Source organism: Abramis brama (assembly GCF_963993115.1).
Source record: "Abramis brama genome assembly, chromosome: 21".
Classification (NCBI taxonomy): domain Eukaryota; kingdom Metazoa; phylum Chordata; class Actinopteri; order Cypriniformes; family Leuciscidae; genus Abramis; species Abramis brama.
Genome location: NC_139983.1, coordinates 31,429,402 through 31,452,211, shown reverse-complemented (window position 1 = coordinate 31,452,211; position 22,810 = coordinate 31,429,402). Strand labels below are relative to the sequence as shown.

General features: G+C 37.4%; 1 protein-coding gene across 4 annotated transcripts in view; it reads left to right on the top strand.

Moving 5' to 3' along the window:
• LOC311071656 (CAP-Gly domain-containing linker protein 4) overlaps window positions 1–22,810 on the top strand; it is a 57,990-nt gene that overhangs the window by 16,928 nt on the left and 18,252 nt on the right. For all 4 annotated transcript variants that reach the window (XM_084096118.1, XM_084096117.1, XM_084096116.1 and 1 more), the window contains exons 5-9: window positions 84–245; window positions 361–479; window positions 7,458–7,715; window positions 9,425–9,560; window positions 11,222–11,353. In XM_084096118.1, coding sequence (XP_083952244.1) covers window positions 84–245; window positions 361–479; window positions 7,458–7,715; window positions 9,425–9,560; window positions 11,222–11,353 — 807 coding nt within the window. The remainder of the gene's footprint in view (window positions 1–83; window positions 246–360; window positions 480–7,457; window positions 7,716–9,424; window positions 9,561–11,221; window positions 11,354–22,810) is intronic.

Genomic DNA, 22,810 nt, shown 5'->3' with positions numbered 1-22,810 from the left:
ATTAACTTTTCTGTGAACTCAAGGACAGATCATTATTCGAGCACTGGTGATATCTGGGATATGAGAATGTCATCTGATTGCAGGTGACGCTGAGAGTGCGTCCAGTTTGGCCCGTCAGCTGCTGTCACTGGGAGCCGAGCCGTCCTTGCGCAGCCGTTGGACCAACATGAACGCTCTCCACTACGCCGCGTATTTCGACGTCTCTCCTCTCATCCGAGTGGTTCTGCAGGCGTCACAGCCGGGAGGTGAGGAGAGATAATGGAAAAAACAGTGGGAATCAAAATCTCCATTTGAATCTCTTGGCAAGCGCAATGATGTGTGTGATGATGATGTCTGTGTGTGTGGTGTGTTGGGTTTCAGAGGTGGATGCAACCTGCAGTGATTTTGACTTCGGCACTGCGCTACACATCGCCGCCTCGAACCTGTGCACCTCTGCGGTGAAGTGTCTGCTGGAGCTGGGAGCCAACCCCGCTTTTAGGGTTTGTGATTTTCGGTTACAGCGACTAACAAAGCAAACTGCGTTCTTTGTTCGTTTTTCAAGTTTTTATTGTTATTGTAGTTCTCATGCTCACTCTGCAGGAGAGTCGTGTCTGCGACGGAAGTCTGTGTCCAAACTGGTCTACGTCATGTCCGGTTCACCTTAACTTTACCTGCCATTTACTATCTACTCTCTACTTTACTGTAGCATAAATAATACAATATTTAAATGTGATTGTATATTTTCTGATAATAATGATTGCATTTGATACAAAAAAAAAAATCTAGTACAACTAGTAGCATTTGTACTAGTACATGGTTTTAAAAATGTGCATCACATTTTTTAATATTAATAATACATATTATTATATATTATTATTAACAAGGCCTTTAAACACATGCTTTAAAAGGTATTATTTTTCATTTAGCAAGCCTGTAACAATCTAGATCATAGACCATTTACAGCTAATGCAGGCAATTTACTAAGGAGATATATGGTTTTAAAAGTTTTTTAACATTTATAGCATCATCTATGGTTAATAATATTTTCATATTTTATAATAATGGTTATATTGGTAATACATTTATTATTATTGTTGTTATTATTATTATTTAAAAAATTATAATGTGCATCACAGTGTGGGGAAGTAGATACCATTTTTAGAATAATAATATATTTTGAAGAAGAAATAAATATACTATAAACTTATAAAATATTTATTTTTATTCTAAAAATTGTATTTACTTTGTATGTATGATGCACATTTTAAAACCATGAATAATAATGGTAATAAATATTTAAAAGTGATTGTGTGTTTTCTGTTAACAATGATTGTATTTAATAATAACAAATATAAATGTAAGTAGTAGTAGTAGTAGTACATGATTTAAAAAAAAAATATTAATCACATTTTTAATAATAATAACTAGAAATGGTATCTACTTCCTTGCATTATGATGCACATTTTAAAACCATGAATAATAATAAAACATGTATTATTACTTGTATACATTATTATTAAATATGTAGTAATTTAAAATTATTATTAGTAGTAGTAGTAGTATAAGTGGTATACATTGTTTTTAAATGTGTATCAGTGTGAGGAAATAGATACCACTTTTGTAATAGTATATTTTATAAAAGATTATATTATATTTTTGTAATATATTTCTACATAATATTACTACTAATAATAATTATTGTTATTATTATAACATATATATATATATATATATATATATATATATATATATATATATATATATATATAATTTTTTTTTTTTTTTCTAAATGTGTATATTTTAAGAGTGTGTATCATAGTCTGCATTGTTCCTTTAGAGAGACAGACAGACACAGACAGACAGACAGACAGCTTTATCATTTCCCTTTCGGTTTGTCCCATCAGTAAATTAGCCATGCTCATTTCTCTCCCTGAACTCATTTGAAACTCACGGAGCGTCACTGCCAGGGGTCATTCTCCTCACAAACAGCAGATGTCACTGAATTATTGATATTATTTAAACTTTTGTAAAATGCATGCATTCCATTTCAGCAGGCCTTTTAGTAGTGTGTTAGAGAGGTTCAGAGAGGCTTGTTTGCATGTAAAGGGTTTATCAGCGCAGCTGCCAGCACATTAAACAGGAGCCGGACGAGATGCTCGACTTTCGCTGTGTTTTTCCTCTCTGTTGTGAGGCAGCCAGAGTTTCCCATCCTTCATTTTTTACCCCGTGTGTTATCTCTGCCAGTAGTGCGGCTTGTTTGTTGCCAGTCTGGGCATGTGTCCATTTATCGTCAGTCAGGAGATGGGTTTTTTTTAGCTTGGTTTTTGTTCTTCACCCGGCACCCTAATAGAGATATCATCAGTGTGTGAAACAAACATCAAATCATCTGATAACGTTGTAACAACAGGCTTGGCAGACTTTCGTGTCAGTGGAGAACGCTCTGGAGTAGCTGAGGTTTAGGCATAAAAATATGCCTTGTTGCTAAGCAACAACACTGATAATAAAGAATATGTGGGGAAGGAGTTTGGGTAATAGCAAGCTATTGTTGCTCATTGTCTTTAAGCACACTGTCACTCAATTACACCTGTTTTGCTTTGCAATCGCTGGACAAAAACTTTTTTTATATCGCACTTTGTAATAATTTCAAATAGTGTTTGGATTTAGTTTTTTCGTCCCTTGTCTCTTATGTTATTATTTCAGACCCCTGCTAGTGGAGTTATATTACCATCCTTCATCTGACAGTCATGAAGCTGTTCATCGTTATGATTCTGAAACGGAGAACCACTAGGGTACCACTGCTTTTGTGAACCACTAGGGTGCAGTCTTATGCAGTGGAAATGAGGTTCACTATTATGGGAGCAATGAAATGAACTGAACCTTTTTTTAAGGCAATGTGTCAGCTTCAGTTTCAGGAAATATCATTTTTTTTATTTGCTCTCTGATGCCAGAGGAGCATAATCAAATATCACCTTTGAATAATTGTGGAAATTCCTGCATTACATAAGCAGTGATTGAGGCGATGAGCCGTTTCACACTAATTCTGTAAAAAAAAAGAAAAAAAAGAAAGATTTTAAATAAAACCGGCTGTATTTTCCAGCTTGCTGTGGCCATGTCAACGCTAAGCTGAACTTCATCTTCTGAGCATCATCATTAGCAAACCGCTCAGGCCTGCCCAACAGAAGATGCTTTCATTTGGTGACTTGAAACGATGACTCAGCAGAGTGTGTGTGTTTGTACATGCGCTTATACTTTGTACGCCTTTTCTATTTATGCATGATTCACTGTACAGGCATATGGATTAGAAAAGTAACCCATAAACCTCTGATTAAATTACCATATTTTAAGGACATAGCAATCGACATTTATCCAAAGGAGTTTTCCAAACTGCACCCATGCTGAGTATCATAGTTGTGCCAACAATCTCCTGTCACGGTGATGGTGATAAACCTTTATACAGCACCGTCTTGGATGTAGTTCAACATTAGCTGAGGAGGATATAACCTGAGCGCAGGTTTGAAGGGTACCACTTGTCAGGACATTCAGACCTACAGTCAGCATTTCTCCCATCACTGTTCGCCTGCACCATCCATCTCTTGGTTATTTTTACTAACAGTCACAACCTTTCAGTTTTCTTTGATTCAGCCCAAACAAAAACAAAAACAAAAGATCAAAGTTAAGTGTCGTGTGTGTGTTTTGCAGCTTTGTGCAAAGAGAATCACCTGTAGAAAAGCACTCAGAACCTACTTGCTTTGCACACCTTGGCAATAGAATCGCCATTGGCTAGTACATTTTTTTTGTCTATTCACCAGACTGATATACTATATATATATATATATATATATATATATATATATATATATATATATATATATATATATATATATATATATATATATATATATATATCTATCAGTTGGAGCAAATCAGTTGGTGCGAACGAATATATATATATATATTTGTTCGCTCCAACTGATTTGCTGAAATCAAAACAGGGACGGTAATAGATGAGCGCCGGCCAATGAGAATGCAGTTTGCGCATTAGTTCCGCCCACTACCAGAGAAACCGACATATGTCATGCTTGTTCTTAAAATCATAATAAATACGACAAAGAATATTGTTTACATGTACTAGCGCATTGATTCTGTGTGGTATGCAAGACTCTCGCTCTCTCTTTGCATGTGTGTGAGAAACAGCGCTCTCAGCAAATAGACGGCGAGTCGTGCGCCTTCACACTAGAGTTTACGGTACGTCAAATACAGGTACTCTGCACATCCATTGAGCTGCACTGACATAGTACAGAATCTATAGATTGCATGACGGAGAGCGAAACTCTCAAGTGTTCAGCGAGTGAAACTATATCTATGCTAAACTTATACTTAGCCTCTAACACACACACTGGAGAGTGAAATCTAAGAATTCATAAGCCAATGGCTAATGATAAACATTATTTAGTCGCCCAAAATGCACTCAAATATGGTAAACGCAAGCTCAACCGTACATGCTTGATGCACAAGAACAAATGTCATGGTTCTTGCAGAAGCTCAAACATACACGTTTACCAAATGCGAGTGCTCTGTGTAAATTCGCTGATCAATGTTTATATGCGGATAAAAGCATAAATTAAATCTGTTCATATACAGCGATCGTGTACTCTTCAGAAGACTTGGATCAAACCGCTTGTTTCATATGGATTGATTTTATGAATGTTTTGAAGCATCAGAGTTTTATGTGAATAGACTTTCAATGGAGGGACAGAATAATCTCAGTCTTCAATAAAAACATCTTTATTTGTATTCCGAAGATAATTGAAAGTCTTATGGTTTTGGAATGACATGAGGGTGAGTAATTGATGACAGAATTTCCATTTTTGGGTGAACTACCCCTCTAATGTGCTTTCTAGGTAGGTAGCTCCTTAGTGCCATTGTCTCACGCTCTGATAGTAAAAGACTCAGTTGATGTATGGAGCTGCATGAGGCACAACATCACCCAGCGGTGTTGTTTATCTATGATCCTATTACAAATTTAGAGCCCTATACTTTCCATTTGTCTGGAGCTGTACACTTGTATGTGTCTAAAGATGGAAAACAACCCCAACTCATCCTGCCATCTAAGAAATGTGTAGTGCATCCAGACCTTTCAGCTTTTCTTGATGTGATGAGAGGCTCTTAAAATGGATGTCGCAACCATGGACCCCCCCACCACCACCACCCACATATTAATGAGTAGGTTGAAAAGGACAAGCACATTAAGTCTAAAGCCAGCAGAGAACCAATGGGCTGAGGAAAAACAAAACAGCCACAGTTACTGCTCACTAGCCAAGCCATGTCAAGGACGACGCATTTGTTTTGGCCGTCTTCTGTGTTTGGTTCCAGCTCGATGGCTGCCACAACACATTGTTGGATAAAACAGAAGGGCAAGAGAAGTCCACTACTCAGGCTGTTGGCTGTGCAATACATTTGAAAATGGCGTCAGGCCGTGCTTCAGCAAGCGTTGAGCTGTTTGGCCGGAGGGGGCTAATGTGACATGCTGATGAACATTTTAATCTAGTGTGTAACTTGCCCTGGTACATCCTGCATTCAGTAATTCAGTTTAACTTGCACCGGGATTACGGCGGAACTACAGGATTTTTCCAGAAAATAAGTCGGGTCAGATTGCATTTTGTTGAGAAAAATTATTCTAAATACTATAATGATGTATCTGAGCTCCACAACAAATCCTTTAAATATAACGGAATGCAGAACAGGAATGGAAAATATACTAAGCACTAAACACTAAGCCTAAACTAATTTAATTCTGGCATGTGGGAAATGCATACGAATAAACTTGAGCTCACCTACCTCTCTAATTAGGCTCAAATGCAAATGTACGCACTTAAATGTAATTTTTAGCTGTACTAAATAATAAAAATGCCATAATGTGTTTGCAGAGATTTAGGAAACATGCTATGTTCAAATACTTGCAATGCTACAGTCAATTATTCTACAGTGGGTACGGAAAGTGTTCATACCCCCGGTAAATATGATCAAAAATGGCTGTAAAAAATAAATCTTTCATTCAAAAAATTTGATCTTTCGTTCAAAAAATTGGCAAAATTCTAACCTTTCATTGAAGTAAAAGAATTCAAATTGGGGGGGAAATCACATGAAATAAATGTTTTTCTCCAAAACACGTTTTTTTTTTTTTTTTTTTTTGGTCTGTGTGATCCCGCCCACTGCCAATTCGCCCAATAGGATTTCGACACCCCGGGTTGCCAGTTGGCGGAAAACACAGCATATTGCAGTCATGGAAGCCAGCAAACGAACTGGCATCCATCCTCGACATTTATCTAAAAAGCTTTATGACCAGAGGCATAAATAAACACTGTTTGTGTCACAGCTTAAATACTGACTTGGGTAATTTTCTTCTTGATAGGTAAGCATGTGGGAAATGTGTTATACAAACAAACTTGGGCTCATGTACATCTCTCGTTTGGCATGAATCCAAATGTGTGTGCTTTGCATGTTTTGTGTGCTTGAGGTTAATCGCATTATATAAGTCGCTTTGGAATATAACTCGCAACATATTTCAGAGGATTAAAAAAATAAAAAGTGACTTATTGCAGAAAGTGTGGTAACTAAAAGAAGCAATACTTCTCATTTTTAATAACCTGACAGTTCAACTGTTTACAAAATAGTGTAGCTTTTCCAAGAAGAAGCTTTTATCTTCAAAGGTAGAGGTGTGCATTGACAAAACGCTACATTGTTGGCTTTTGATGTCATGTTGTGTATCCCGTGAGAAATCCGAGGTAAAAGTCAAACACACTCTCTTCCAGGTAGCATTGTGAAGTCCCATTCATTTAGCGAATTGGTTTGTTTAACTTAATTTATTCACTTAATTTGTTTAGCATCAACTGCTCCCCCTGCCCATAAATAATATAATATTTATAAATGTTAAAACACTGATGTTAATATATATTTTTTAGTTATATATTTATTATTTTTAGTTTTATTTAGTGCTGATTATGTGTTTGAGTTTGAGGCAGCCGTCCTAATCGAGATCCTAATTAAGATCGTCGTGAAAATACAAACGGTTGTATAATTAAAAAGATGTTTCTCCTTAAATAGCTTCAATCTAGTTCGACACTTAGTAGCTGTTAGTGAATTGAAATGCTTTTTTAAAAGAGTTGCTTGACTGCAGCTTAACTACTTTGCATTGTGAGAAGCTTGTTAGCTGCAGTTACAATGTAGTTTTCCTAAAGATGGCTCTTGGTATTTGTGGAATAAATAAAACGGGTGACAAATTAAAGGAAAATCCATCCTGCAGATCAATACAAAGTTGTTCCGAGAGATCATCACCTTCATTCTTTAAGTCTATGATGCTCCTCTGGTGGCCCAACACCTTTCTAAGATGCTTTATGTTGTTGTTTTTTTTGTCACTATTTCTTTTAGGATCTTTAGCTTCTTTTTAAACCTGTGTGTTTCTTGTCTTACCTCTTTAGAATGATAAGGGCCAGTGTCCGGCTGATGTTGTTCCTGAGCCTGTAGATATGCCTCTGGAAGTGGCTAATGCCGCAGTCCAGGTTAAAGAGCTGCGCACACTGCTGCGGGACGTCCTGCCCAGACCCGACAGTCCTCTCACTCTCCTTCTCCCTCTCCTGCCTGCCAGACCCCCAGGTCTCCTCTCGGACAAAGCTCGTGCCCAGCTTTCAAGTATGGGCCTTCACCTTGGAGACAAAGTTGTCATCGCTGGTCAAAAGGTACTGCATAAGTTCTGCATTTCTTTGAGCATGTAATGAGCACAGCAGTGCTGTTCAGGAGCAAACATATTTTATTTGTATTTATATTGCACATACAGTGGCCTCAAAAAAGAATTTGGACACATTTGGACATTTAAGTCATGCTTAATTTAATCAATCTATCTATCAATATTTATTTAATTATTTTTTAAATGTATTTATTTATTTATTTTCAAAAATACATATATATTATATTAACAGACTTTTATGTCAGATGCGATTAATCACAATTGATCGATTTGACAGCACACACACACACACACACATATGTGTATGTATGTATGTATATATATATATATATATATATATATATATATATATATATATATATATACACACACACACACACACACACACACACACACACACACACACACACACACACACACACACACACACACACACACACACCATATACATTCCCTACGTTTTTGGGACAACATATTTTGACATTATTCATCTTGTGGGGAATTTTTTTGGTCCTTCTGAGGAAAATTAGCTTATAAATCATACTAAATGTTTTTTGAAAATGTAAAAATGCAGAATGTTTTCTCTGAGGGTTGTGTTAGGGGATAGAGTATACGGTTGTCAAGTATAAAAACCATTACATCTATGGAAAGTCCACATGTGTGTGTCCACTAAGTCCACGTGTGTGTGTATGTTGGGACAAAATGTACATCTGTCTGCTTCAAAAATCAAGGAAATGTGTGCACTTGCTGGTCCTCACATAAAATATAAGGACAGGGGTTACGGATGCTAGTGTTTGAACATAACAGGTTTGCTGGGATTGTTATTGATCGAAGCCGTTGAGAAATCAGATTTAATAGAAACAGGTGCACCCCACACACACGTTCTGCAAAATGAGAGTTGTCAGAAAGAAATCACTTCATGCACCGCTCCTAGCAAAGAACTAAAATGTCAGTGAATGGTATCCTAAAGCTGCCACGCAATCAAATCTGTCCTACATGCCCATTGAGACATCATCAGTAATGAGCAGGGAATCAGCTGGGGCTCTCAAACCCATTTGCAGTGGGTAAGGATAATGGCGGGAGTTAAGAGACCAGAGTGCATGCTCTGCTTTCTCCTTGCAGAAATATTTCCTTTACAAATTTTGTTTGACCTGCTCTCGCATTCTCATATCTACACACCAAATTATCCATTAATGAAATCCTCCGCCACATTGGGACTGTAGTGAGCAGAGAGCCGGGAATCTACAGATTGGCTAATCAAAACCCCATTATCTTCAGGGATCCTTGGCGCCACTGGCTTTCTTTGATCCCCATTTTACTTTTAACATTATTTGTATCCAAGCTAATTTGCCTGTTTATGAATGTCTGCGCATAAGAAAACAAGGGCGACCTGTCGAACGAGCCTAAATATGTGCTGCTCTCTGAGAATGCACTTCTTTGTTTCTGGAATAAAGCAGTAATCACTTTTCATTGCCCTCCGGAGTACAGAGCAAGATAAAGAGAGCATGAAACGGGTTTATTGAACATGTATTATCACCTCGACAGCCCATGCGGCCAGAAAACTATTCCTCACACTGTCCCCGCAGAGCCTCCCCTCTGTTTGCCACTGTTTCTGCAGGATGCTCTCGTGGTGCCGTGATTAAATGCGTTGCGGAAATGTGTAAATCTTAGTTTAATCTACCCTCTGGTTTGTTTTGTAAGGTCGGGACTCTGCGGTTTTGCGGTAGTACCGAGTTTGCTGGTGGTCTTTGGGCTGGGGTGGAGCTTCACCAACCAGTGGGCAAGAATGATGGATCAGTAGCTGGCGTCCAGTACTTCACCTGCCCAAGTAAACATGGTAAGAGTTTAAATGTACATCGTTTTCTCTTATTATAGTTACTTGCAAAGAGCAATGTTAAATAATTAGCTAACTAGTAAGCATAATGCTAACATTACATTGCATCAAGCTAACCAGGTACAACACAATTAGTATGGGTCATGTCTGTTCCATGTTAATCCGAATTTTTGTCTTAACCAGCTAACCAGACTGTGACAAATGTGATACTGTGATGTTTGAACCCACCTCGATAACTAGCTAACCAGGCGAAACATGATAAAAAGTCAAGCAATAAATCATGTCTTTTTGAGTTTTTGTCTAAACCAGCAAATGTGATAAGTGAGGTAGGTTTACAAACTATTTAACCTGAGGCAACACAATAGAGTGCTTGACAGTGTTGATCTGAGTTTAAGAATATGATAGTCGTGGCCTGACACTATATAAGCATAACTAGGTAGTAACTAACTAGTGAGCAAACTTTACTAAACAGGCACAACAAAGAACCAAGGAATGAGTTGTCTCTTCCAATAACCAGCTACAACTTTGACAGGCGTGTTACAGTGATATTTCAGCATAACTAGCTAACTAGTGAGTGTCATGTATACTAACTAGTTAACCAGTGGCAACGCAATAGAGTGCCATGGGATCATGACTGTGTTGATCTTAGCTTTTGTATTAACCAGCCACAGATATGACGTGATATGACCATATAAAAACTTAAGTAGCTAACTAGTTAGCAACATTTTCACTAACTAGCTTACCAGGCACAACAAAGCCATGCCATGTCTCTTCAATAACCACCTACGACTTTGACAAGCGTGTTACAACAATATTTGAGCATAACGAGCTAGTAAGTCTATTTTACTAACTAGTTAACTGGAGGCAACACGATAGAGCGCCAATGAATCATGCCTTTTTTGTTTTGATCTGTGTTAACCAGCTGCAACAGTTGACGATATATAAGCATAACTAGCTAACCAGTGAGTGTTATTTTACTAACCAGCTAACTAGGCACAACAATGTCACGTCTCTTCCAAAACAAGTGGGTTACTACAATATTTGAGCATAACTAGTGAAGGGTAATGTTTACTAAGGAGGTAACCAGACAAAACTTTAAATAAAGCATCAAACAATCTCTTTTAAATGTTAAGTTTAGTATTTGTCTTAACCGGCCATGATTGTGACATGACGAAATAACTAGTGGCTTGTGAGTGTAATTTTTACTATGTAAGTTTGTTAATGTATTAACCAGCTTGCTAACCTGGAGCAATTAAGTTGTCTCTTACATGTATAATATTTGTTCAACTAGGATAACCGTTATAGGATGACGTTTTATCGGTCACATGCTTGATACAATCATATATTGTTATATACAATGATAGGTTCTCTCAAAATGTTACATTGATGCTCCAATGATACAATCCTTGCATTGTGTTTTTTATTTTTTATGTGGCACATGTTCGGACAAAAGTTTGCCATATGTTTGGTCATTGGTGATACCTGACCCTTTTTATTATTATTATTATTATTATTATTATTATTTTTTTTTTTTTTTAATCAGTTGGCCATTTGTCAATGGCAGTTTTCATGTTTTTCAATTCTATCTCAGCTTACAATCCGGGTCTTGCTTTCTTATCTGTCCTCAGTTGCTAACAAAATGATTTCTCTCTGACCCTCTCCAGGAATCTTTGCCCCCCTCTCTAAACTCAGCAAACTCTCGGAACGACGAAAATACAGTCCCCGCCAGCCCTCCGCTCCTGCCCCCCACCCTAGACGAATCGACTTGGCGCGGGTCACGTCCAAGGTCAACACAGGTACATTTCTCACTGACCCGGTTGCTTAATGACCCTCTTTACAGCTCACAAACCCAATATCAGGAGGAACCCAGTGGCCACCACAGACTCGAAGCTAATTACCATCCCAGAGGACCTGCTTGATAAATAAACTTACACGAGTGTGAACAGCGATAGTGGTGATAAAGCTGTTGGTGTTACCGCTTTATTCTGTCCCCTTTGGGGTTGTAGAGACAATAAAAAGCCATGTGAGCACTGAAGAAATGGAGCAATCACTGAGGGAGCTAACGTCACTTGTGTGCCATTACAGCGTTCAGCCTAGGGGCCGTTTACACAGACGTGACACCCACCGATGTGTGAAGTGAATCACTCTAACATGTATAAATTCCCTTTTTTGTCACACATGCACATGAAAGAAGACAAATGACTCATTTAAACTCTTCCATTATCATCCATGACAGACAACCCTCAGAGGGATTTTATACAAGGGAAGTTGACATTTTGAAAATTGGACTTGTTCTGTAGTGAAATCCTACGCTTGCTCGTCTAAAACTATTTTAGCATTAGCATTTTGCTAATTTCTTTATGGTAATTGTTTGTGTAGCTTTTGTCACCTTATATTAATTCAATAACTACATGGAATATTTATACCTAAAAAAAGAAAAATTGGGCTGTGACAATTTCTGTAGGAGAAACGTGCAGATCATTGGATTATTCACAAAGATATTTATTCATCCAGTTACCAAATATCACTACTGTATGTCGCTCAGAGACATGCAATGTTTGTAACTTGGCAGAGCAAAAATAGACTAATTAACAATATTGCCTAAAATTACACAATATTTAACTTCCTTTCAATTTAACTTTTTTGATAATCTAAATTGCAGTCGTGCTTGGCTGCTATTATCTTCGGGCGAATAAAAGTCATGCTGATTTTCAGAACAGCGTCTCTTGCTGACATGGTACTACTTAAATATTCATCATGAGCATTATTATTTTCATATAATCATAGTCTGACCTACACTACAGGACCATATAAATTGTGAAAAAGCTCATTTAATCATGACCAGTTGTAGGACCTGTATCTCTAAGTCTAAAATCGTGATGTTGATGGGGGCATTAACTACTGACAAACATATCTCCCACACACAGTGCTAAGGGCATCAGTTTTAGGTACAGTAAACATAACACATCTAAATATCCTGTAAGCTGCCGAGACTGCCGACACGTTTCTCATAATATACGTCTGCAGAGAGAGATGGTGTTCCCACACAGGCTTCCATTAGTGCGCTAATGCTGATGAACAGCAGGTCCTCTCATCACCTCTGTTACACTAGACATACGTCTGTGTGTCCTGCTGAGTGTTGGGCGGTCTTTACTTGTTGATCTGTTCTCCTAGACAAGCATTTCCGCTGTGTCTTCCTCCAGGGCTCAGGTATTGTCCACTCAGACAGATAAATGCAGACATATGGATCTCAATAGCTTTGTGTGGAAAAACACTTTTATGAAAAGCCCTTAAGGCATTGTGATACGAAAAATGCTTTTCTGCTTTCTCTCATACTTTTTTATTTATTTGTTTGTTTCTCCTTCCTTTTTGTTTTTATTACCTGTCTGTCTGTACTTTTAGAGGTTCGTGAGAATTTATCTGCACAGTTTGTTAATTCTCATAAAAATATAGCAATTCAAAATCAAAGCTTAATGTCCTAATAATAATAATTAATATTATTGTTATCATTAAAAGTATAATGTTGTCTTTAGTTAGTTAGTCAGTCAATCAGCAGTGTTATTTTACTATCATTGAGATACCATTATAGCTTTTTTTTTTAACTATTTGAATTAGTTTTTATTTTATTTTATTGTTTTTTTGTTGTTGTTTTAATTGTAAAGTTTTAATAATTCTATCACTGTACTGTTTTGTCATTTTTATTTATCTATTAAAATGACAAAACATACAGTAATCAAATTATTAAAACTTTAACTAGCAAGTGACAAAATAGTTGTATTGTTTAGTTTTAGTTAACTATAGTAGTCATTTAATTATTAGTTTTATTTATTGCTTGTATTATTATTATTATTATTATTGAAGGGGGATAACCCAGACAATTTCTTTCTCACATTTCATTCGATTCACTCCAAAACAGGCACTATTTTTACATATTTGTGAATAATTAATCACTCTTTGTAATGAATTTATGAACTTAATTTCTGGCACAGAGTTGTAAGACCTGAAAGAATGATCAAATCTTTTCAAAGAGGCACAATCATATTTTATAAGCAGCCTTGTTATGCCCACCCACTGTTTTTTTTGTTCTTAAACCACTTGGTCATGTTCCTCTCTATCTCTGCACCTTTTTACATTCTTGATTTTCATTTTAGTTTGAGGACTCAGTGTTGAGTCACGCTGTCTGCATTAAGACTAATACGCACATCCAAGGAAGGAGAACGAAGCCAAAGCTTTCTAGGGCTCTTGTGAGTCACTTGTAGATTGACTTCAACTATGACGCACATTCAAACTCACGATTACCGATTACCACTGTGCACCTCCAACGCGCTCACAATAACCATATCCAAGCAACACATTGTGTTTATAATGACACTTTAATGATGTCACTGTCCTCGCAGCCACCGCGGAAGAAACAACGGCTCCATGTTGTCCTCTAATTAGTGCCGTTTCAAGCTGTTTTTTTCTCTCTTTTTTATTCCCAAGGTGATTTGAATAGTGTACCTTGGTGTATTTCTGTGTTCCCTGTTGATTGATTGTCCAATGAAGCCAAGCTTAATGAGCAGTCCTCACATCGGTCTGAACAAACTGGCTGTAATTTGTCATGAAAAGGAACGGGGGATTGAAGCGGTGTGTTTGTCCCTGCTTTAACCCTTTATATTTTATCTGGTTGTACAACTATCTCAATTTCCTTTTGAAGTGAACTTTTGATATTTGGTGAATAATCGTTTATAGGGGTCAGAGATGTGCTAAAAAAACATTCAGAAAATGTATTACATTGTTAATATATGCACATGGAAATATGTTGGTTAAAAACGTGATTTGAAAGAAAAAAAAAAAAAAAATGAAATCAGTCCAATGTATTTTATTTTTGCAATAAAAATAGAAACCTACCTTCACATTGAAGTCTCTAAAAGTTCAACCACATAATTTGCAAACTGAGAAAACTTTTTATTTTTATGTTTGATTGAAATTATGTTTTGTTGATTTCAGGATGATAAAAGGCTATTTCTTTGAGAAATGTGATCCATAAAGACAGATGATAAGTCTAGCGCGGGTTTAATGGCTTTGCTTTAGGGTGGGCCATAAATGTTTTGGGTGAGCTGCATAAGAATGACTTTCATAAGATGTGCCGTGAATGTTTTACTCTCATTTTTAGCATTTTTAAAACACTCGTACTACATTTAAATGGACTGAACCAGATTTCATGGACTCTTTTAGAATTCATTTGCATTTTGCTATACTGTTTATTTTGTTCAGGACATCACAATGCGCAATTTATGCAAGCTTTATGTTTTAATGGTGCCGAAATTGCTTGTCCTCAAGATTCAGCTTGTCAAAGTTAATTAGGACTTTACAAAGGGAAAATCTGTTTTATTGACATATGCAGCATATGTATTGTTGAGAATAAATATGTTCTAAATTTATTCCTGCGAGACTGAGAACGTATGGGGAACTAAAAGTGTTTGTCTGTCTGCATGAATAATGTTCCCAAACAAATCTCAGTCAATCTTTATTCTTTTCATATCCACCTGTAGTGTCTCAGTCTCATTTTTCTCAGATGAGCTGATTTTAAATCAGTTTTTTAAGCAGCCAAAACATAGATTAATAAATAGAACAAACTTCTATATAAGAAAAAGATAAAGGTGTTTATTTTTATTTTTTATGTGATATTATTTTTTTTTGTAATATTGCTTAAATATTAATTGTTGGAGGAATTGTTAATTCTGATTATTAATTTAATTAATTATTTTATTTTTTTCTAAATACTCCACTTTGTGTAAGAACACTCCTTAACCATGGTAAAGTCACTGTAAAACACAATATCTTTACTTTAATATCTTACCTGTAGATCGCCAGCAAGACCTCTAGTGTAGCCAAGTACAGATTCATAATGCTCTACAGTGTTTTCTCTGCCTTAGTAATAGCTGTCTGTTTATGCAATATTATTCCAGTGATAATATTGAACTGTTTAGTCTTAATAATGTTTGTAAAGGTCAGGGATGACACCATCTTGGTTGTTTTGGTGTTCTCACTGTGCATATATTAGCATTTTAAGGGGTCCTTGGGGAGTGTGTGTCGTAACACTCCAGTGGATGTGACTTCTTTGAGCGGGCCTTGTGTACGGGACTAATGATTCAAATGCTTTTGTTTTTGTGGTGTTGAACATGATGTACATTCCCTGTTGTACATGCTTCATATGTTTTGGAACAACTGTGGCCTCAAAACTGAAAAAGTATTTGTATATACAGTACTTACTCAAAATGTAATTGCACAAGCTAAGACTATAGCAAATAGCATCTGCAAAGAGACATATTTCTCAAAGCTAGCATTTCCTTTTTGCCTGACTCTATCTATAGGTGAAGTTCATGACATTAAAGGTGCAGTAAGTGATTTCTGAGAAACACTGTTGATATTTGAAATCAATTCACACAAACACACCCCTCCCTTCATTGCTCCGCCCCTAAAATGCACAAACACACAATGCAAGAGCGAATGTCTCTTTATCATTGCTGAAACCAAGCAAAATAATGCTTAATGTAAAATAAAGTGAAGATGACAAATGAACAAGGAATAACAAAACATGAACATACAGTTTACAAGAGTATGTACAAGCAAGAGATAATTGTTAGTTGCCAGCAGCACAGCAGCTCCAGACAAACTATGACACATTAAAAACTGTGCTGTTACTAGAGCTAACATTACAACAACAGCAAATCTTGGTTCTGTGAAACAGCAAAACCAGTGGATCAGAAACAACGCAACCACACGTCCGTTTTCAGCTCTTCCCGCTTAGGTCTCTCCAGCACTGGAAAGCTTTTCTATTATTAACGCGGGTCCTAAAGCTCTTGCCTGATCATAACCCTTCTTTTCCCAGTGATATTCCTCTGAGCTTTTCTCAATTGTGATGTCTCTCAGCCATCTCTCTTTCTACAGTCTTTTTTCAAATCTCACTCTCTCTCATCCCCCATCAGTCCAATCCACTTCCAACTAGGGCTGCACGATATTGGGAAAAAATGACATTGCAATATTTTATTTTTCTGAGATATATATTGTGATATGAAAACAATTTCACCAGATTAAAGTGAATCGGTTCAAATGAGTCATTAGTTCGCGAATCGGACCTGTCATTTGTGGACGTGTAGCCTACGGCACACGTTGTGTGATTATCTCGGCAGTTTAGGACATCGCACAAGATTTGTGTCAACACTGAAAACATTTCATCACTGGATAGGTTTTTTCGTTTATTGAAAAAGTGGTTTATGTCAGCTGAATGTGCAGAAACGCAGAAATGCAGAAAAGAAGATAAGGCAACGTTTTTTTTTTTTAGCAAAATTCACACCCCACGGTAATTCAGGAGAAAAAAATCTCTGAATGCTCCACGTGAAACTTCGGTCTTCCGACCTTTTACCATCGCGTCAATTGATTTTGATTAATATGCGCGAGGGAGAGAGAGCAAGACAGCGCTCGTGTTGTTTGATGACGGTGCGCGCTCTCTCTCTCTCTCTCTCTCTCTCTCTCTCTCTCTCTCTCTCTCTCTCTCTCTCTCTCTCTCTCTCTCTCTCTCTCTCTCTCTCTCTCTCTCTCTCTCTCTCTCTCTCTCTCTCTCTCTCTCTCTCTCTCTCTCTTTCTCTCTCTTATATGCGCCCTGTCAAGCGCAACAGTCATTCTATTCTACATCACTCACCGATCAAATAAGGCTTTGGCGGGACCAAAATTCGCTTTGGCGGCTGCCAAAAAAATTAATAACCGACTGTGTTTATGAGGATATTCACCGAGACGGGCATTCTGACTTGATTCTCGTGTCCGTTCAAGCTCAGAAATAAGAGAAAAGAGCACTGAACTTTGTGTCTGCCCGGCTCTGCGTGCGCACACTTCTTGCGCGTGATGTTTAAACTGACAGGACTTAAAAACTTTCACTCTATGATGGTTAAACTTTGCAATTAATCAGCGAATCACATGCGTTAAGGGACGGGGAGCAGCTGGCCCGTACGGATCATGAATCGCGGATCAACTACGATACCTATTCTTGACATCGCACATCCTGCGATGTGACTATCGTGGATGCGCACATCGCGATATCGATGCTAAAACAATACATCGTGTAGCCCTACTTTCAACAGTGTTTCTCATAAATCATTAACTATACACCTTTAACTATGGACTGCTGGGTTTGTTAATGTTTGACAACCAGAAAAAAGAGCAAAGGCTTTTTGTCAGTTTCAACACTATATTGCTTGTGTTTGCAATATTATCTTTTTTTTCTTTCTTTTTTCTTTCTTTTTTTTTAAGTAACATTTCTTTAAGTCTATGCTTTTCATGCTCTCTACCTCCAAGAGCAGTAAAAAGATGATGTCCTTGAATTTAAATGTTTTCTACATTCATCCAACACCACTGCCATTTCCTAAATGTGTGGTCCAGCACTTTGGGTTTAGATAACTTTTTTGGACTTTTAACACCAGACTGTGTAAATTCCAAAAGTCTTGGCTCTCGCTTATCAATTAGCCTCTAAACTTGTTTCATTAATGAACTCTTTAGCCCATGAAGGTCTGTGAATATGATGGCTTAATGAGAGACCTCATTCCAAACTGCTTTCCAAGAGCTGGAAGGTTAAAGCTGCTTCTCTCGTGTGGCCTATTTCTTGGTCATTTAAGTGCAGTAGATAACGTTTTTAGGTCTTGGTAGATGTCTGCAATGCTGTGCCAAGGCTTGGGCACTTTTCCATGCTTCCGTATGATTAACATTTGGCTGGAACTCAGATAGGCTTCAAAGACTACATTTAAAAGGGCTGGAATGCTAAAATAATTAAGCAAAGTGACTTTGATAAATGTCGGTTTCTGGTATGTTATTGGTAATTTGGTGTTTTATTAGAAGTTACTGCAAGTGCAACAAAAATTAACAAACCTCTTACCCTACAGTATGTATTCAAATTTGGCATGAATCTCGTCCTGCACAGTTTGAGCCGTGGACATGGATTATAACTCAAATCAAATCACTGCTTGTTGAGGAGATGATATTTTTCAAAGCCATCAGGCTCATGATTTTCTTCTGGCAGACCATAAAATAGAAGACAAAATCCCATATGCTTGCAATGGAAAAGGGATCTGAGCCATACCTAGAGATTATATCATATATCATTATTATATTGTATCAGCCATATCAGCAGCTACCTTTGAATTATTATTATTATTATTATTATTATTATTATTATTATTATTATTATATCTGTAGACCAACAAGGTGATGATTTTCCCAAAAATGCTGACTGAACGTAGTGTTATTATGGCCTCTCTTCCTATAATGTTAGAAATAGAATATTATTTTGTTAATTTTCAAGGAACGTTTGAAGTTTTGTCATTCAGCCAAAATAAATTGTTTGAAATTCACCCAGTCAACTGGGAAGCAAATTGTTTAGCAGCATTCTCATAACATGTCACGACCTTTAGATGTTGGCAGGCCTCAATTTCTGTGTCAGATACTTGCCTGTTCAGTTTTTATATCCATTTTTTTTTTGTGAAAAAAAGGGCTTTACTCACCTGCTAATTATTTAGTATGATAATCACTGGTTAGTTATTTAATTGGTTTGACCATTTAAAATTACATTTAATAAAGCTTAGTTGGATTAAATCTAGTGTTAATTCATGTGATGCTTCTCCTGCAAATATGAATGGCAGCTTAATAATATTTTAACATTTGTCTCATCAAGAGACATTCATATTGACAGCAATATGCAGTGTCAAAGGGGCCAAAAGTCAGTTAATTTCAGTGAGAGCTTACAATATTGGTGACACAAGTAACAGCGTGGATGTGTTAAAGTTTAACTTAATGTAAATTAGGGGTGGAGTGGATCACAGTTGATCTGTACGGATTAGGCACAACGGTTCGGCACGCATGTGATTCGCGGTTTAACTGCTTAATTTAGCCATCATAGAGTGAAAGTTTATAATTTGGACGTGTTTCGTCTTGCCAATTTACACATTCAAGCAATTTTAAACACAGAAGAAGAGGTGAAAATTGGGACTCGCAGAGAGTGAGAGAGTGAGAGAGTCTGGAAGGAGACAACGACACAAAGCTGATTGTGAACCTCTATCATAATGGGACAATCATGGTCCAGGGACCAGAAACCAGCCTTTAATGAATTCCAGAGGAACTTCAAAAACCTTAAATTGGAGGTTCAGAAGATTAAAAAAGATCCTGAAGTGAAGAGAAGCACTGAGGAGTGACTCTGCAACACAATGGACACCAACACTGACCCCAGCTCAAGAACTCCTCTGCACTTCTGCATCTCCCGAGATATAGGCCTTGAGAGACAACATCGCTGAGCACCTCCACTCCTGAACGCATCCCAACATCAGCTCAACATCAGCAGTGTGTCAGCACACAATCACTGAGCTCCTTCACTCCTGAACATATCCCAACATCAGCTCAACATCAGCAGTGTGTCAGCACACAATCACTGAGCTCCTTCACTCCTGAACATATCCCAACATCAGCTCAACATCAGCAGTGTGTCAGCACACAATCACTGAGCTCCTTCACTCCTGAACATATCCCAACATCAGCTCAACATCAGCAGTGTGTCAGCACACAACCACTGAGCTCCTTCACTCCTGCAACCCCACAATCTCATCAAGCCCCTCAGAGCCTCAAGAGGAAAGTCAGCAGCAGCATCACACCATACCATCCACCAACTACAACAACACCATCCACGAGCACCGGCAGAGAACAGACAAGTAAAGACAACATCTCTGTGTGGAGACGGGCCGACACAAGCAGAGCTGGAGAGCCAGAGAGTGCAGTATGTGTCTTCCTGCCATCATATGAGGGACAAGGGCTGAACCCTCTTTTCCCTTCAAACTACTCTCTGTACTTATATATATAAATAATTTCTTTTTTTTTATATATTTTTTTATTTTTTTATTGAGATACATAGATACATTTGTGTAATATGGAAATGTTTTCTTCCCTCCTTTTATTTATCTATATGTTTGTATATGTATATTGCTTTGGCAGAGAGAGAGAGATAGAGAGACGCAAGTCGAACACCGAATTGATTGATCATGAACATAAACACAAAATTGTGTCTAAATGCCCATCTTGGCAAATATTCTCTCGTTTATGTCATAAGTGAACAGTTATTCAGTGAACAGTTAAAAAAATATCGGATGTTTGTCAGTTTTTTCGGTCCGTGCAGTCGGTCTTAAAAGTGACAGCACACACATAATATTCCCACTGTTGTCTGCATCATTAATATTAATAAAACAACAAAATACAGCTTTAACAAATATGAAACTATATATTTAATTTCTGCTGTGAACAAATAGTGTTATTTCACATTTAGGCTTTTAAATAATGTGTGAACTTTATCAGTCAGTCCCCCTGACATTTTTTCCACACATCAAACTCAAAATCAGGCTCACTTTGAATGCTTTTTACTGCAATTTCTGTGCACTTTCACCTCCAGAATCAGTGGCTCCTCCACAGTTCTGAGAGACTAGAGCATGCAACTGTATTGCACCTTGATTGAATAGGAAATCCCAATCACCAGACACATCCTAAACTAGGTGGCGTAACAATGTGGGTTAGTAATATGCTTATAATATGAGTTTGGGTTAGAATCAAAATGTCCCTCTGAAATCTTGCTATGTGCCTTCAAACCAAATGGTCTTAAAGCCCCCATGAAAGCAACATTTCAGTTTTTTGGCTTTTGGTATGAATATGTTAGCCTTACTGTTATCTATAAGATAGTGTGCTCCAAAACAATGATAAAATTCACATTTAGAAGAAATAAGCATTCAGAACTTACAGTCTCTCACTTCCGTCAAAATGGATCAACGATTTTGATGACATCACTCTGCACTTCAGCTTCTCATCAAATTTTCTGTCCAATCAAATGCTCTCTAGAATCTGAAGTCCCGCCCCCTACATTATAAATAAATGCTGAAGCTGCGGCTGAAATCAGTTACTTGTTCACACATTTACTGTTTTCTACATGGTGAATGGTGCAGTGCACTATATAGGGGATAGGGAACGATTCATACAGTGTAAATATGCTTTCGATTGGGGCAAATGAAGTCTAGTTTTACGTTAGTGTCACATAAACCGCCACAGCGAACACCAGTGTTAATTTCGTTAACGAAAACTATGACGAAAAATGTTCGTTGACGACCTTTTTTTCCCTGACTAAGACGAGACGATGAGAGACGACACCCACGTCACTAAACGATAACTGTGACTATATCAACACATGCATTATCGTTGACGAAAAAAGACGAGACTGAAATGTGTTTAAAACAATTTTAAAAATTGACCAAAACCACTTGTTTGAGTCAAATACAACACATTGATTGTTTTTACGAGCGTTCAGGCATATGGTTGCCAGATTTTAATAATTTAAATCCCCAGTCAGAGCTTTTCTGTTAAAAGAACACGTTTTCTACCCGGTCTTTTCAATAGTATCTGGCAACCATGCGCGCGCGCGCTCCCCATGTACACTGCTGAAGTAGCGCGGAATCCGCCGATGATCTGAAAACACAGACATGTAAGCTAGAGTTTAGCGATCTTCATTTGAGATTTTATACTTAAATTAAAGTGTAATTTCTCATTTAGTCCGTCTGTGTTCTGCCACGAGCCGCGCTGTTTGTACGACTGAAATCCGCGATCAAAATGCAGGCTGACATCCAACAGTGTTTTTGAACAAGAATGCAATGTTTCCTGAATATCCACACGATTTCAAATGTGACATTGATTTTATACAACAGTTCAACAAACAGAAGGGTATTAAGTGATGTAGCCTACTACATTTAAAACAGTATTGTCAGTTGGCTTATTGCTCTATTTTACAACTAAAGCCATAGCAGAACTGCAGCACACAGTGGTGATGCATGAACGAATCTGTGGCTTTGAACGAATCGTGAGATTCAGTGACCCGTTCATAAATATAGCAACCTTGCTTTGTTACTGAATGAATGAATGAATGAATGAATGAATGACTCCATATCACTTCGTTTTTACCATCATTGCATATTTATTGAACATTGTTTAATTTAAAGCATTATTTATTTCATAAAGGTAGGCTACTTATAAAGGTAAAAACTGAACTGGAAAAATCGATTAAAGGGGGCAAATACTGTCCCTTAATAGAAAAGGTGTGACTGTAGTCTAAGTGGAAGAGAGGGGTACGGCACTCTAAAAACCACTGAACTAAGGAAAATGGGTATGTAGAAATGCACAAGTGCTACTGCTAAAGAGTGCAA